Genomic DNA, 18,742 nt, shown 5'->3' on the forward strand with positions numbered 1-18,742 from the left:
TCCCTAGTTAAATTTACACCCTAATGTATTACAATGGATAAAATAATTTTTAGCAAACTGCTCTCAGTTCGTCTATGTTAATAACCAAGTTTCTAATTGCCTTCCGGTAACATCAATCGTCCCTCAGGTATCTGTGCTTGGTCCCCTTCTATTTTTTATATATTGTAAGCACTATTAACGTACTTCGTCGTTTTCATTTGTACATAGCCATCATCATCTTCCCTGTTCTTCCACTTCTTCGCGCGTGAGCTAGGGGCGTTGCCTTTTGTGGAATAAACAGCGCTGGACAACTTGATCGGTCTCGGTATTATAAAGTGGTGGAGGTACGTCAAGATCCCGACGTCCTCTCGGGTTCCCGTCCTCCCTGGAGCTCCGTTCCGGTCGCCGCCTGCACCCAGCTACCCCTACAACCCCGGCCCTTCCGGCGCCTCTAACCCTACCACACAGACGACCCCACCTGCGGCGCCCTCTTGGACTGTGACGAGCCCTCAGCGCGATCCCCCTGTCTTTGCGGGACTCCATGGTGATGACGTAGACGATTGGATCGACCACTACGACCGCGTGAGTTCTTGCAACAAGTGGAACGACACCCAGAAATTGAGACACGTCGCCTTCTACTTGACCGGTGTTGCAAAGACGTGGTATTTCAACCACGAATCCGACATCGCGGATTGGTCCACGTTTACCTCGAAGCTGCGGCAAATCTTCGCTTCCTCGTCCGGCCGTGCAGAAGTCACCAAACAGAAGCTGGGAACGCGCCGCCAACTTCCCCAAGAGTCTTACACCTCATACATAGAGGATGTCTTGGCTCTGTGCCGCCGTGCAAATCCTAGCATGACGGAAGCCGAACGCGTTCGCCACATCTTAAAAGGCATTGGGCCTGTCGCGTTCAACGCCTTAATCGTGCAAAATCCGGCTTCTGTCCAAGACATCACTTCAACGTGTCAACGCCTCGACGAGCTGCAGTCTATTCGTCTTGCACATGACAGCAGCGATCCTCAGGTTCCTCATTCTCCAGATCTACGTGCTCTTATCCGCACCATCATCCGCGAGGAGCTTCAACTACAAGACCTAAAGCGTCCCCCTGCTGCCTGCGCACCAACCCCCACTTTCGACTTGCGCGAGGTCGTAAAGCAGGAGTTGACAGCGATGACTACACCCACGACGCATCTTGCTCCGGTAGCGCGCTCCACACCTACCTACGCGGATGTTGTTTCGCTACCCACCCCTACCGTGACTTCCGTGCCTACTGGCGAAGTTTCCTATGACCATTTGGCTTCGATGGGAACCAGAGCATTTGCTGCGCCATCGTACCCTCAGTGGTGTCCACCTCGTCCGGTTTGTTTTTACTGTGGTATACGCGGCCATATATCTCGCTTCTGCCGCCGGCGCCAGCAGGATGAAAGGCGAGGCTATGCTGAGCACGAAAGAGACCGCACTCGCCGATCAGACGACTACTATCCCGGACCGCACTCGTTCCCTCAACAGCGTTCTACGTCTCCACCAGCTGCTCCCAATCTGCCTCATAGTTCCCGTTCGGCCAGACATCGTTCTCCATCCCCTTACCGGCGCTCTGCATCACCGCTTCGTCCCACTTCCCATTTTGTCGACCAGCACTCGGAAAACTAACTGTTGCAGTTTTTGGAGGGGAAACTGCTTCTTATCGGTCTTCAAAAATTCCTCCTGATCACCCGGCCAACATGCTTTCTGTGACTGTCGAAGGTGTTCCCGCGTCAGCTCATCGATACCGGTGCCGCCGTTTCTGTTCTTCGGAGTGATCTGTGTTCCCGGCTCCGTAAAGTAAAAACGCCTTATCTTGGACCTATTTTGCGTGGTGCTAATAATGCATTCATTCACCCTGACGGACAGTGTACTGCTCGTGTTCTAATCGACGGCATACGCCACCACATCGAGTTTATCATCCTTCCAACGTGTATCCATGAACTTATACTTGGTTGGGACTTCCTACATTCTGCTTCAGCCGTCATTTCATGTAGAGAGGACGTTGTCCACATCACGGATACCGAGCTTGAACCTGTTGCGGACTCTTCACTTTCATGCGTGAACTTGGCCATCGCTGCAGACTATGTCCTGGTCCTGGTCACGAAGACGTTGTAGCCGTAACATCCAGTCAGATCACCGACGGAGACGCCCTAGTCGCCCCTTCTTCCCGCTGTACTTCTCGCGGAATTCTCATTGCCACCTGTCTCGTCCGGTTTTCACGCGGCCGCGCCCTTCTATCTGCTTGCAACACGACCCCAGATCCAGTGATGCTGCCCAAAGGGATGACTGTGGCAACCCTCGCCGACACTCAACCTATCTCTCTAGTCACACTTTGCCCTTCTTCATCGCCAGCACCAACCTTAGGTTTGGATGATTCTTTCCCTCCTCCAGCCGTTCTTGGTTCTGACCTAACAGCCGCGCAGTCCGAAGCCTTAATGGTGGTCTTGGCAAAACACAAAGCCTGTTTCAATAGCTGTTCCCCTGTGTTGAGCCAAACTCCTGCGGCTACACACCGCATCGAAACCGATGGTTCCGCTATAATACGACGACGCCCCTATCGTGTATCGCCGTCCGAACGAAAGGTCATTGAACAACAGGTCGCTGACATGCTGGCGCGGAAGATAATACAACCTTCATCTAGCCCATTGGCGTCTCCCGTGGTCCTGGTAAAGAAAAAAGATGGCTCCGTTCGCTTTTGCGTGGATTATCGAGCGCTCAATAAGATCACACGCAAGGACGTATATCCAATACATTGAATTGACAACGCTTTGGACACACTACAAGGGGCGGAGTATTTCTCCAGCCTTGATCTTCGATCAGGATATTGGCAAATTCCGATGAACGAGACTGACAAAGAAAAGACCGCATTCGCTACACCGGATGGCCTTTATGAATTTAACGTGATGCCTTTTGGCCTTTGTAATGCTCCTGCCACATTTGAGCGCATGATAGACAACGTACTTTGTGGTCTAAAATGGAAGACATGCCTCTGTTATCTGGACGGTATTGTCATCTTTTCGTCTGACTTCAGCCAACATCTTCATCGATTAGACAAAGTTCTCAAGTGCCTTGCGAATGCTGGTCTCCAGATCAATACAAAAAAATGCAAATTTGCAAGCAAAACAATAAAAGTATTGGGTCACATCGTCTCAAAAGATGGCATCCAGCCTGATCCCGAAAAGATTAGTGCCGTTCTTCAGTTTCCTCGCCCCCAGCAACAGAAAGATCTACATAGTTTCCTCGGCTTGGCGTCATATTTTCGTAGGTTTATACGCAACTTCGCAGCAATAGCAGCTCCTCTACACAAGCTACTGGTTACCGGTGCCTCTTTCACGTGGACTGGCAACTGCGAGTCGGCTTTTCAAGCTCTTAAGCGGCATCTTACTTCCGGACCAGTGCTTCGCCACTTCGACAATCGTGCCCCCACCATACTCCATACTGACGCAAGCGCACAAGGTATTGGCGCAGTACTTCTGCAACGTAATACAGCATCTAAAGAGCAAGTCATAGCATATGCCAGCCGAACACTTTCTCCAGCTGAGCGGAACTACACCATTACAGAGCAAGAGTGCCTGGCTATCGTTTGGTCGATTCAGAAATTTCGCCCGTACCTTTACGGCCGCCACTTCACCATCGTCACCGACCATCATGCTCTGTGTTGGCTGTCATCAATGAAAAACATGTCAGGACGCTTAGGACGCTGGATACTCCGCTTGCAGGAATATGACTTCACTATAACGTACAAGTCTGGAAAACACCATCACGATGCAGACGCATTGTCTCGCTGCCCACTCTCACTCTCTCCAGGTAACGCACCGTCGTCTTCCCAACCACGTCGTTCCGATGCTACGCCTGCCTCTCACCAACTATCGATAGCGCCCCTGGACCAAGTTATGCTTTCATCACGCTCTGATTTCGTCTCGCTTCAGCGGGCCGACTCCTACTGTCGAGCTCTCATGGATCGCCTTAGTGGGTTCGCCAAACCAACCAACAGCCGCTTGCAACGCCAACTTCGACAATTCCGCCTTCAGGGTGGCATGCTACACCGCTACGTTTACCACCCAACAGGTCACCGGTGGGTCCCAGTTCTACCTCGCTGCCTTCGTTTGCGGGTATTAGAGGCACTTCACGACAATGTATCGGCTGGCCACTTAGGCTTCCACAAGACTTACGACCGCATAAAGACCCGGTGCTTCTGGCCTGGCCTATCCTCAACGGTGGCCAAATACATTGCCTCTTGTGCGTCATGTCAGCACCGCAAACGCTCGACATCCCCTCCGGCCGGTTTGCTACAACCTCTCCCTTGCCCGGACGCACCTTTTGAATTTGTTGGCATTGATTTATATGGTCCCTTGCCGTTGACACCCTCCGGTCACTGTTGGATTGTCACTTCGGTCGACCATTTAACAAGATATGCCGAGACTGCCCCTCTGCGATCCGGCACCGCTTCTGAGGTCGCCGACTTTTTCTTGCGCGCCATCGTCTTGCGCCATGGGGCTCCTCGCGTTCTTCTCAGTGACCGTGGCAAGGCGTTGATTTCACAAGTTCTCGACGAAGTTCTTCGAGCCACTAATACCGTCCACAAATCTACTTCTACTTATCATCCGCAAACCAATGGCCTTACTGAGCGCTTCCACCGTACGCTGTCTGACATGATTTCCATGTACATCCGTCCTGACCACACTGACTGGGATAAAATTCTTCCTTTTGTGACATTCGCATATAATACTGCTATTCAACGGACTACCGGCTACAGCCCTTTCTTCCTTGTGTATGGACGATCTTCTTCCACCATAATCGACAGAGAACTATTTTTCGCACCTTCTTCGCCTAACGCGTCACTTCCAGAAGATTTTGCTGCCCGAGTTGCACATTGCCGTCAAATTGCCCGGCAAAGCACAGAAGCTACCCAAGCTGAGCGCAAGCGTTACTGCGACAACAAACGCCGTGACCTACGTTTTCACTCTGGAGACCAAGTCCTGCTTTGGACTCCAGTCCGCACCCAAGGCCTCTGTGAGAAGTTCCTTTCACGCTACATTGGCCCATACACCGTTGTGCAGCAAACATCTGCAGTGAACTATCTCGTCCGCCCAGTACACTCCGTCACTGACCGGCGCCGCCGGAATGCCGAAATTGTTCACGTGGAGTGCGGATGCACATCGCGTCAGCTCCGCATTTTCTTATGATTCTCGGCGGAAAATCGCATTTTGTGGAGAAATCCATTGATCTTCAAAAGAACAGGTGCCAAGGAGTCCAAGGACACCATTCTCTACCAGGTGGGCCCGTTTTTCGGCCGTCAATCGGTCCTTCCTCTCGCTGCGCGTGGCGGTAGATCTACACCCAACTAGAACGCCTCGACACCTCGAACGGCTCCGCCGCAGCGGTGGCTGAGAGAGCTCGGCCTACCGACGGAGATACCCAGGCCCTGCTCCCTAATGGAAGTCGTGAGCGTGGGAGGCGAAGAAATGCAACCGGAGGAGTTCGGGAAAGAATCAGGTTGGTGCGAAGTTAGAAGAGGCACAAAGAAGCGATGCAGCGGTGGTGCCGGATTGGCGGGACACGAGCAGCAGGAAAGAACCTTCGTCAGGGAACCAAAAAATAGAAACAAATGGAAGAACGAACGCAAGGTGCGACAAATCATCAAAGCAAGTAGGCTGCCTAACCTGCCAAAAGAAGACTACAGGGTTATCGTGCGTCCACGTGGCGGACTTAAGGTATCAGACTACAAGCTGGATCGCATTTACTACTGTCTGCGCAACGCTGCCGGGGTCGGCCGAGAGACAGCGGAGGAAGACAGCATATGCATAAACAGCAAACAAAATATAGTGGTGCTCAGCACGCCTTCCGAGGACCGAGCCAGGAAATATGGGGCTATCAATAAGCTACGCCTTGGAGAACAAGAATTTGAAGCAAGTGCTTACAGAGCAGCTCCTGATAATACATCCAAGGGTCTCATCAGAGGAATATCTCAGGAGGAGAGTCCGGAGGACATAGTGACCAGTCTGGTCACGCCACGCAATCCTGGAGTCTTGCACGCCAAGAGAATGGGTAACACTGACAACGTGATCGTTTTATTTGAAGGTTTTCACGTCCCAAGATATGTGAGGTATGGAGCGATGCTTATCCAATGCTCCTTGTATAAAAAACACATCGACATATGCTATGGATGCGGAAGAACAGGGCACAGGGCTGACGTGTGCCCCAACCCTGAAGACAAGATTTGCCGGGGGTGTGGATGCAAGAATCCACAGCAGGATCACAACTGCAACGCGGAGTGCCAACTGTGCGGCAAAGACCACCTCACGGGAGACAAGAAGTGCCAAGCAAGATACAAGATACCGTACCTGGTCAGGAGACGCCGCTGGGAGCGACGGAGGAGGGAAGAAGAGGCCGAAGAGGAAGAGTACTACTACCACAACTACAATGAAAACAGAGGGAGCAACAATAATAATCATAAGACTGTAGCGAGCAAGCAGCCCTCAACCGACAGAGAAGACACAAGCAGGAAAAACTATGGAAGACACCGCTCCGGTTCCTTCCCGAGACTGCCAGGAGAAGCCGGTCGCCAACGCTCCAGGTCCAGGTCCAGGACCAGATCGTGGACGAGATCGAGGTCGAGGTCCGGTTCGAGAACTAATTGAGGGGGAGACGGGAGCAAAGCACAGGTGAGCTGGGCAAGCGCGGTCTCCGGCACTGCTACTCAATCGCCTAAAGTTAAAGGGTCCGCCCTAGAACAGGAAATGTCACAGATTAGAAACATGTTAGAACAGATTACCCGAGAGAATGCAATGCTTAAAGATGAGATCAAGCAGCTTAGGGCAGAAAACGCGAAACTTCAGCAAGAAAAGAATGGCAACGCACCCTCCGCCAGTACGACGTCGACGCGGAGTCGGGCTCCAACGCCCGTTCCCACGCAAGCGAACGGAGAAGCACCACCACACAAAAGGAGGGCGCAAGAAACTGCTGAAGAAAACAGCGTCTTTGCAATCAGCGAGGTTATGGGAACGTTTAAAGGAATGTTCGATGGGTTACAGCAACAAATCACAAACATGTATGTAGAGATTAAACAACGATTCGATGGATTAGAGAATAGAGTAGCGGCACTAGAAAGCACACCAAAGGATATTAGGCCAGCAGGCGCAGGACCGGTTAAAAGCAAGCCGTATAGCAGGCCGAATGCGGTAGAAAATAGCAAGGCCACCGGGGAAGAACAGATAAATCAACATGGCGCCGCGTAACCAATACGCGATTTGGCAATGGAACTGCCGCGGGTATCGTCGCAAGCGAGGAAACCTGCAGCAGTTCATAACAACTAAGGAGGCGCCAGATGTCATCGCCCTGCAGGAAACCGGGGGGATCGCAAAATTATCGGGGTATAAATCGTATAGTGCTTCCGGCGAGAAGGCAACCGTCACGACGCTCATACACAGAAACCTCTCGGCTGTCGAGCACGATACCGGTGTGCGCGGCATAGACCACGTCCTGATTGAAATAATCCCCTCCCGTAAAGAAGAGGGAAGTCTATTTATTCTGAACATATATAGTCCACCCCGGCACAAGCCCAAATTCGGCCCACTCTTCCACAAAGTGTTGAGCGTAGCGCACAAGCAGGCACTAGTCGTGGTCGGCGATTTTAACGCGCCACACGCGGCTTGGGGATACAGCATAGAGAACATTAAAGGCCGAAGCCTGTGGGCAGACGCTCAGCACGAAGGCCTAACGCTCATGACTGACCCTCAGGCACCAACCAGAATAGGAAACAGCGTAACCAACGACACGACACCAGATCTCACATTTACGAAGAATGTAGCAATTTCTCAATGGACAAACATGCAGGAAAGCTTAGGTAGTGACCACTACATCGTCGTCACAACGGTACAAGCAGGCCCAAGGAAAAAGAGGGGGAGAGAACTGAAGCTTGTAGAATGGGACTCTTTCCGCAAAATCCGACAAGATGATGCGGAAGACACTATAACGGACATAGAGAAATGGGCAGAGAAACTGCAAGAAAACATTAAACGAGCTACCAAAACTGTTCCAGAGGAGGCAGGTATAGAGGAGATGGATAGCAGATTATTGCACATGTGGGAAGCGAAAGGTAGCATGCTGAAAAGATGGAAAAAGCAAAAACATAATTGGAAATTAAGAAAGAGAATTGTGGAATTAAACAAGGAAATCGAGATATATGCAAATAGGTTAACCCAACAGAAGTGGGAAGCCACGTGCGACTTGATGGAAAGGCAGATAGGAATGTCCAAGACCTGGAACATTCTCCGATGCCTCTTGGACCCCGGAAGTACAAAAACCATACAAAGACACAATCTACAGAAGGTTATACACAGCTACAACGGCACAGAAGAAGAGCTCTTCCGAGAGCTCCAAAAGATGTACGTTGGAGATGCGGATAGAGAAGTACTTCCGGATTACCTAGGTAACGAGAATCCAGATCTTGATACCCCTATTACGGAGGCAGAAGTCAGATATGAACTGACCAGGCTCAACTCGAAATCTGCACCAGGACCTGATGGGATAAGTAACAAAACACTTAGAAACCTCGACGATGTATCCATCCGAGCTCTCACGGACTACATGAATAACTGCTGGGAGCAAGGCAGCATTCCAAGTCAATGGAAATCAGCCCAAATTATTTTTATACCAAAGACTGGAAAGAAACCACAACTGACGAACTTAAGGCCCATATCCCTGACATCCTGCGTCGGTAAACTCATGGAACATGTGGTTCTCACACGTCTCACGAGATACATGGATGATGGAGGACTTTACCCACATACCATGGTTGGATTTCGACCAAAGTTATCGACGCAGGATATTATGCTCAAACTAAAACATCAGATCATAGATGCGGGTGAGAAAAGTCTAGACACTAAGGCCATACTAGGTCTCGATCTAACTAAGGCCTTTGACACCGTCACGCACAAGGCCATACTACAAAATCTCCAAAAACTGGATGTAGGACGTAAAACATACGCGTACATCAAAGACTTCTTGACAGATCGTACCGCAAAGATTTCAATTGGAGAATCCAAATCGGACGCACTCAAGCTAGGTAATAGGGGTACCCCGCAGGGCTCCGTCCTATCTCCCTTTCTATTCAACGTGGCAATGATTGGTCTTCCTGCGAGACTCGAAAAGATAGAAGGACTCCGACACAGCCTCTACGCGGACGACATCACCCTTTGGGTGGCGGGTGGAAGCGATGGGCATGTGGAAGAGATCCTTCAAACCGCAGTAAACACGGTAGAAGACTACATCAAAGACAAGGGACTGAGATGCTCCTCGCAAAAATCAGAACTTCTGCTCTATAGGCCCACATGCCGCGGTCGAAAAAGCATTAGGGAAAGGCCGGGCATTGTGGTCACAGTAGAAGGCACCACAATACCGATAGTGGAGAGCCTGAGAATACTGGGACTCCGCATATCCGAAAACGGCCATAACGGAGAAACCATTAGACTACTTGACAATAGTGTTCAACAAACCATCAGACTAATAAAGCGGATATCCAACAGGCACTATGGCATGAAAGAGCACAATCTCATCCGATTAATAGAAACATTCGTAATCAGTCGTATTGTATATGTGGTTCTTTACCTCAAGCTCTACGCTGCGGAGAAAGCCAAGATAGACTGCATTATTAGAAGGGCCTATAAGCAAGCCTTGGGACTTCCGGCAAATACGTCAAACGAGAAATTCTTGGCGCTCGGCGTGCACAATACATTAGACGAACTTATTGAGGCACAGAGAGTAGCGCAGTATGAAAGGCTTACGCAGAGTTTGACGGGGAGACACATCTTAGATGACATCGGAATAACCTACGAAGCACAGCACGGAGTGCGGAGGGACATCCCAAGAAAAATAAGGGAACATCTATCAATACCCCCACTCCCCAGAAACATGCACCCGGAGTTTCACCAAGATCGAAGAAACGCACGAGCGAGAGCTCTCCACAAAAGGTTCCGTTATGCCAGGGACGTGGTCTATGTGGACGCGGCGGAGTACGCAAATGGACAGAGTATGTCGATAGTTGCTACGAGTCTAGAGGGTGACTGCAGAGTTAGTGGGACGGTGAAAACATGGAAGGCAGAGGTGGCGGAGGAAGCTGCCTTAGCACTGGCAATAGCCTCCACGGAAGCCAACATCGTAGTAAGCGACTGCAAGACAGCAGTCAGGAACTATGCAAAAGGAAGAATCTCGCCGGAAGCACTCAGAATTTTAAACAACTTTCGTGAAGATCGCGACATTCACATTATATGGGCACCCGCACACTCCTCCCTTCCCGGGAACGAAATAGCGCACAACCTGGCTCGAGAACTGACAGGCCGAGCAGGTGACACGCAACAAATACTGGGAACGGAGAGAGACCGGATGACCAGCTTTAACGAGATCACCAAACACTATAAATTGGGAAGGGCCCATTTCCCCCCGGCACACTCCTCGTTAAATAGACGGCAAGCGACGGCATGGCGCCTCCTACAAACAGATACATATCCGAACCCGGTGGCCTACCACCGCTACTACCCGGACCTTTACACGGATAGATGTAGATTCTGTGAAGAAAGGGCGGACCTACAACACATGGTATGGGCTTGTCCTCGTACACCCATACAGAATAAAATAATTAAAACCAGAGAGCAGTGGGAGACCGCGTTGCTCAGCTGTGCACCGGAAGACCAACGCAAGGCAATCCAGCAGGCCGAAGATGCCGCCAGGGCCCAAGGGCTCGAGGCCGTCATTTAGGTAGAGGCCTAGGTCTCAAATCTGCTGTGCACAAATAAAGTTTATTCCTCCTCCTCCTCCTCCTCGCGGATGAAGCCCTTCACTCCCCGTTTAGATAATCTCTAATCTGCGGCCAAGCTGGCCGCTTCCATGACAGTGGAAAGTTAGTGTAAGCACTATTAATGTACTTCGTCATTTTCATTTGTACATAGCCATCATCATCTTCCCTGTTCTTCGACTTCTTCGTGCGTGAGCTAGGGGCGTTGCCTTTTGTGGAATAAACAGCGCTGGACAACTTGATCGGTCTCGGTATTATAATATATTTAAACGACTTAGCCACACATGGGCTGCTATCTTGTACACGTTCAAAAAGCCGATGTTCGATTTCGCCTCACACGATTGGACTAGGTTGACCTAGGCCGTGATATCCACGCAGCCTGGACAATCACGCAAGGCGAAATCAAACGTCGGCTTTTCAAACGTGTACAAGATAGCGGCCCTGTTTCCTGTAACATCAGCATGTTTGCCGATGACTGCATTGTGTACCGCACAGTTACTAAACACATCCGATCAGCTAGCTCTCCAAACCGACCTAACCTGTTTACAAGTCGTCGTTTTACTCCTTCTGTTTACAACACTGGTACAGCCAATGGCTCGTGGAACTTAAACCTGCTAAATGCAAACATGTGTCATTTCCCAGCAAACCCAACCCCCTTTTCTTCCCTTAATCTCTGGCATCGTAGTAGAATTAACCAGTTCTTACAAATACCTGGGCATAACCTTGTGCGAAGACCTAACCTGGAATGTACATGTCACAAACATGGTTTTTTTAAAACGGCACTTGCACAACGCACCGCCAAATGTAAAACTTACCGCATACACGTCCCTGGTACGAACAAAACTAGAATATGCATGCCCTATCTGGAGCCGTAACCAAATCTATCTGATAACTTCGCTATAATCACTACAGAATCGCATCACTGGATTAATTAATTCGTGCTATTCATACAATACCAGCATATCATCTTTAAAAGCGATATCCGGTCTCGCAAATCTTGCTTGTCATCAAATCGCCAGTGTATGTTTGTTCCAAAAGTTTTTTTTCAGCTCACTTCATATTCCGCCCTACATCAGCCCTCCGGCATGCATTTCACTCTGTATTGGTCATCCCCTGCAAGTTCCCCGTCCACGTACTCATACTACAATGTTTGCTGCATCATTCCTTCCTCGCTCAGCCACAGACTGGAATGGCCTTCCACACGACATCCCTGCAACCACTTGTCCATCTACATTTTCTGATTGTATAACTGCCATATTTAACAAAAATTTTTTTTTTATATCCAATTACTTATACCTGTACCCACCCCTTGTGTAACACCCCCATATTGGGGGTCTTTAAGGTAATAAAGTGAAGATACATGATACTTTACAGATGATGCGCCGATGAGCTCGTAGCTATGCAAGAGTGATCTCGAGTTGGAATTTTTATGTCATACCCGACCCACCCATGTGAACAAAAGTGATAATTTGAGTGGGTTGCCTTTTGTACATTCCCTGTGGAAAAGCGTTTTCAGCAATCATAAAAACATGCAAGCAGTACATGCACATTCCCTGTGGCAAGCCGTACACTGTTCCAGTACATTTTAGGAGTGAGTGCACAGTCATACTTTACAGATTTTGCTCAATCGAATATTTTTCCTCAGCACACAGCGCAAAACCATGACTGTGTTTTGGCCCGGCCAAGTAATCACGCCATCAACTGCGGTGCTTTTCTTGTGATTTTAATTGGTTTTGCTGCCACCTTCGAGGTTAAAATTACTTCAGCACACTTAGAGTGCTTATGGGCAAGATATTTTTGTACAGTACAGCACAAGAGTTGTAGAAGCTAAAACACTATCATGAAAAACACTGGCAGCTGGGAGCCGCCTCTCACTTCAATGCACCTCCAAAACTCATGATTACACAACCCCCGGTACTAAATGCATGGGAAGACAGCGCACATGATGCCACGCCATCTTGGCATGCCCACTCTTTGCCAACGTGGCAGATTACCTCTCAAAGCACTGGCTGCATATGCACAGCCACGGGCAGGAAAGAAGTCACGCCAACCTGGCCCCACTTCCTCCCCTCGCGTGCACTTGATCACGGGCGCTCGCTACCCCCAGACAGCGCTCGTCCATCCTTCTCACCCTCGCATGCTTCCACTCGTACCGCGCCCGAGGCACAACAGGACCTTATCGCACTTTATAGGGAGTGCTGCTTGGCTTCAGCGGTTGCGCGTAATTTGAGAGGTGCATTTGCAAGTAGCTGCTTGTCATTCAACAACTTGAACATCTGCACCCGCAGAAGTTTCCATTTATTGTCTTGCTATTACTTCATGGTGGCAGTGAAATTGTTTTATTTAAATCATGTTTAAACATATTAGAGGTTGGATTGCGCAACATTTTGACAAGACACACAGAAGAGAAACACACACCTTAGAGCGCTACTTGCAACTATCGTTTTATTCCCTTGTCAATGGAATAAATACAGGAAGATACTCAGGGGGGGAGGGCGGTAGCGACAAAAAACAAATAAAAAAAATGTTTTGACAAACATGGTCATCTACCAATGCCAAGCCGGCTTTGCCATGTGATCGTTTTTTGCTGCACTCGTCATCGCAAAAAAAGGAACAGGATACGAAATTTCAGATTGGCGCGTGAGGAAATCTACAGTGAAATCTCGTTACAACGAACTTCAGGGGACCGCGGGAAAATGTTCGTTATTCTGAAAGGTCGTTATAGTGAAAGCCCAAAAATTAGCCATAACAATAGCATTTCAGTAACGCAAGCGTCCTACCTTTGAAACGGTACCTGCTTGAACTCGTTTCTCACACAATGCACACGTGATCGTCAGAGAAGGCACATTTATTTGAAATAGTCCGTGATCGTCTTCTGACGGGTGCAGCACAGACTCTGCAGCACGAACGATTCCAGACCGTCCGCATTCTTATGCACGCCTTCGGTCGCTGTGCCACTTTTGGCTATAAATATGCGGAGTTTTCGCAAGCAGTCCAACGCATCTGTGGCCGACACGGACTCGTCGCGGTCTTCGGGTGCTGCCGTAACGTGCAGCAAGATTCTTGCTGGTGCTTAAAGATTTTCTCCTTATCTTTGAGAATCGTGGCGATCGTCGACCGTGCCACTCCACGTTCTTTAGCCACGACGGATTGTTTCTTCCAGTCTTCTATCTCGCGAAGAATCTCTACTCTCTCGCTCAAAGAAAACTGCTTTCGCTTCTTCGCCGTGGTTAGAGTTGTTGAGCTCATGGCAACGCGAACGCCGGCACGCACTTCTAACACAATAATATAACCAGAAGAAAAACAAGATGGACAGGCCTGATACAGGTGACAGCACGCGAACAACTGAGAAAACAAGCAAGAAAAACGTGATGCGTCGTCACCTCCGCAACAGGAAAAAAAAAAGGCCCACTTCAGCGTTAATTACTACTTTTTTTTTTCTTCTGCCGCACCGTCTCAGGTTTTACGAGCCCATGCTCCCCGCCTCTCCACTCACAAAACCTGGTGCGTCGTTGCCTCCACAACGGAGAAGGAAAAAAAAAAGTCTCCGCCCGCATCTTTCTCCTTCCGCGCCATGTCAGGTTTTTGCGGGAAGCAAGTTGCAAGGCGGCCCGCTCTTCGCGCTGCGTCGTCTGCTAGCTTAGAGCTCCGACTGCCGTGACGGATACACTGAAATCTAAGAATCCTCGCATTTCGGGATATGAGTTCGTAGTACTGAGGTGTTGTTAAGAAGACACGGAAATTAAATAACGATCGTTATTCTGAAATGTTCGTTATTCTGAAGTTCGTAGTAGTGAAATGTTTTTACATTGAAACTATAAGCAGTCGGCACGGGATTTCATAAAAGTTTGTTAATCTGAAATGTTCGTTAATGTGGTGTTCGTTGTAACGGGGTTTGACTGTATTTCCTTTGCACTTAGGGAGACTGAGGGCGTGCTCACGCACATACTTCCCAAACGCGCAATCTCAGCGGCTTCGATTACCTCTCGCGTTGTTTGGCTGCCATCTTTGCTCACAATCTTACAATTCTTAAAGAATGGCCGACATCCACAATCTCTACAATGTATCCCAAGGTGTCCGGCGACTGCTTTTGAAACGTTATAATCATGCTCTTTTAATCTTTCATTCAAACATCGCCCAGTCTGTCCGATGTACTTTCTACCGCACTGAAGTGGAATGGAATATACCACTCCCTCAGTGCAGTCGACAAACTTTTTTCTGTGTGAGCGCACATGAGCGGATACAATGTAGAGATTGGGATACATTGTAGAGATTGCGGATGTCGGCCATTCTTTAAGAATTGTAAGATTGTGAGCAAAGATTGCAGCCAAACAACACGAGAGATAATTGAAGCAGCTGAGATTGCGCGTTTGAGAAGTATGTGCGTGAGCACGCCCTCAGTCTCCCTAAGTGGAAAGGAAATAGATTTCCTCACGCGCCAATCTGAAATTTCGTATCCTGTTTCTTTTTTTTTGCGATGACGAGTGCAGCAAAAAATGATCACATGCCAAAGCCGGCTTGGCATTGGTAGATGACCATGTTTGTCAAAACATTTTTTTTTTATTATTTTGTCGCTACCGCCCTCCCCCCCCCCCCCCCGAGTATCTTCCTGTATTTATTCCATTGACAAGGGAATAAAACGACAGTTGCAAGTAGCGCTCTGTAGTGTGCGTTTCTCTTCTGTGTGTCTCATCAAAATGTTGCGCAATCCAACCTCTAATATGCTATACCAACACGCCCAGTCGTCAACCTTGGCAAGTGTTTAAACACACTTGGTTATAATCAGGTTTTAATACATGATCTTCTATGGACAAGTTATAAAAAGTGCACAAGCACCACCGAGACAGACACTGCAGCTGATTGGGTCACCAGTTTCAATTATACAGTGACGGCCAATTTTAGGACTGAAAAAGTTATGGGCCTTAAAAATGTATCAAATTAGCTGGAGTTAAATTAACAAAAGCCTACTGCTTACAGTGCGTGCACAGCTGCCTGGTTGTATGCATCAATGAGCTCATTGGAGATGGCCTGGCGGCTGGGGCTCAGCCGGTCCGCCTGCACAGGGTCTTGCAGCATCCAAAGGACGCGGGAGCCATTGGCCAGCCGGTCAAAGAGTGGCACCAGCCGGCTCACATTGGCCGCATACTCAGCCAGCATAGCCCGGCTACCATTGCTCTGCTTGATGGCCCAAGTGCCACTGCCCAGCACAATGAGGGCAGGTCGCTGTGCACGCTGCAGCCAGCGTGCACCCGCTGAACGTAGTGAGCCATCCATCAGTGGACGCCAGAGGAATTCCTGCAAACACCCCCCCGACATCTTGAATCTATTCGTCAATCAGTGAACAAAAATGGTTGACACAAGGTGTCTCCTATGTGCACTATAGGAGTGCACTATCAACTGCAGGTTATTGGCATCCCCAACAGAGTTAATCATACTATTTTTTACTCAGTCAAACTAGACAAGATTATTTGGCATATAATGAATTTGGAGAAAAGCTTCCAATGAGAAAATTGTTCGATGAATTGTCTGATTAAGCATTACTTGCAAAAATAATTTTCTTCTGGAGAAATTCAGCAAAACATGAAAAAGACCCTTGTGGAGAACATGCCCACCACAAATGCAGTGCTCTCAAATCTGCCACGCATAAGTGAATCGCATACTGGGAGCAGAAACACTTGCGCTGCCCGAAGGTCATTACTGACCTACAACTCTTTCAGTGAAATGTGAAAAAGCACTGTTTGTTCACTTTTGAAACCACTCAAGCAGAGTGTCTAGCAAATTTCTTCTTCCCCAACTTTTTCCCTCATTTTCACAGTGAAAATTCTTTGACTGAACAACAAAACACAACTGATTTTTTAACATGATTTTTTGCACCATGTCAGCGAAATCAAGCAACTAAGAGGAAACAAGACCTTTTTTTTTGGGGGGGGGGGGGGGGGGGATGTACAGCTTACACCAGCAGCAGAAAAAGAAGTGAGGGGCTCTACACTTCAGCAAGAGATATGTGAAAGTACTCTCCCTTGGTGTACCATCTGACTTGTCCTGGTCACTGTTATGAGTACTGAATAAGTGACCAGCAATTGAGGAGCTTTTTTTTTGTTTTTTTTCAAATTGAGCCAAACAGACAGTCTGAAGAAACAGGCAAAAGTTTGATGTAAGCCTATCACCTATCCCAACAATGATACATTCATGTTTCGTTAATATGGAGCCCCTTATTATGGACACCCCGAAATATGAACACTGTCAGTGACCGGTCAGTTGCCATGCATTTCTGCTCCATTAATAGAGAGACTCACAGTCCGGCCTTTCCAGGGACAAAACTGAAAAATGTATGCATTTTTCCCTTGTTGTTATGGACACTGCTTCAAAACGTCATGGAAGCAGCGCATAGCTGGGGACAAAAAGCAAAGAGAGTCACACAGACAGAGCGTTGTCTATCTGCTGATATTAACACCATGACCAGGAAGAATGGTGATTATACAAGGCCCTTCCCACCCCCACTTGGCTCCCTTGGCCCAACTTTTCACCTTTGTTGTGTTGATCTGAAAGACAAGGTTGGACGATTTTTGGTTACTAGAAGGCGTAATAAAAAACAATGGTAGGCATGAAACATAAACCAGCTTCCCCAACAAAAAAAAGCTAGTGAAGGTATGGCTAGAAAAGCTGAGCAGGGCACGGTACACGTATGTGCTGATAACAGAAAACCTGGCATGTAAAGGTAGAACACCTTTTGGTGAAAAAAGATGGCAAGTGTCAGGACAAGAGGGGCATGCTGAACATTGCGCTTCAAGTAGCTGATGATGTGTTGTGCTTACAGGACGCCAAAGTAGGGTCATAAGTGCAAACACTCATTTTTTGACTGAATCAAGGATAGTTGCATTTGCCTTACACTAATAACTTCACTCTTTATTGACGGCACCTATAAATACCTAGAGAAAATGCTTATTTTCTATCCAAATGTGCAAAACACATTGAGAACAAGCATAATCAAAAGATTGTGCAAATTTTTTTAGCAGTAGAGGGAAAACCCCAGATAGAAAACTATAAGTGGGCTTCATCCCAAGCCACCTACGGCTTCGTTTGGAATAGACAGCTCTCACTCTATGTGAATCATGAGTGTGCATTTCATTTGCTTTACAACCCATGTATGGCACCACTGCAGCCGCATATCTTGCAGCAGTGGTGACCATGCTTTCAAAAGAAAGCAGGTTGTGTGCCAAACTTCTTCTACATCCTACATTTATGCTCTAAGCCAACAAATTATGCTTGCTGCCTGCCATTCAGTGTTGGCTGAAAACATATAGCTAGAAACTTCTTCCTCAATGACAAAACTCAGGAATAAAAAAAAAGTTTTTCTGTTATGTTGCTTGTAGGCAACACTCGTCAATAAAGGGACACTTCATTTTTTTATCTTGATTCGTTATTATGGACAACACACATTATGAATGATTTTCCTGGGAAATTGAAGCGTTCATATCAACAAGACAAACTGTACAAGCAACACAAGCTAACCCACGGTCAGTAGAGAAAAATTATGTTCATATTTTAACAATAAATCAGGCTCTAAGATTGAATTTAGCTTTTATAGCTATAAAATAGCACTTCTGACTCATTTTCTTTTTAATATCTTTCTTCCAAGTTACCTTGATGTCATACATATAGAAAAAAAAACATTAATGAAGTCCCTTGCCTTTGAGTTTTGCAGTAAAATGGGAAAACATTTAGCAGTAACCGACACAATCTACTTGACGCTTTATGGATAACTGTTGCCTACAGGCAACACAATGAATTTTTTATTGCTCAGTTTAGGTACCAAGTATGTAGTTTTGAGCTAAATATCTTCCATCAACACTGGATGACAGGCGGCAAGTGTCAGAGCCAACTTTTCACAGACGTATTTCTGATAAGTCTGCACTTAGAAACATTTTGCTTATTTGTGCACTTGCG

At 47.9% G+C, this 18,742-nt stretch overlaps 1 protein-coding gene across 10 annotated transcripts in view; it reads right to left on the reverse strand.

The window, feature by feature from the left end:
• LOC135921906 (N-acetylneuraminate (7)9-O-acetyltransferase) overlaps window positions 1-18,742 on the reverse strand; it is a 243,303-nt gene that overhangs the window by 213,480 nt on the left and 11,081 nt on the right. For all 10 annotated transcript variants that reach the window (XM_065456310.2, XM_065456312.2, XM_065456308.2 and 7 more), the window contains exon 4: window positions 15,771-16,090. In XM_065456310.2, coding sequence (XP_065312382.1) covers window positions 15,771-16,090 — 320 coding nt within the window. The remainder of the gene's footprint in view (window positions 1-15,770; window positions 16,091-18,742) is intronic.

Source organism: Dermacentor albipictus, chromosome 1 (genome assembly GCF_038994185.2).
Source record: "Dermacentor albipictus isolate Rhodes 1998 colony chromosome 1, USDA_Dalb.pri_finalv2, whole genome shotgun sequence".
NCBI classification, from domain to species: Eukaryota; Metazoa; Arthropoda; class Arachnida; order Ixodida; family Ixodidae; genus Dermacentor; species Dermacentor albipictus.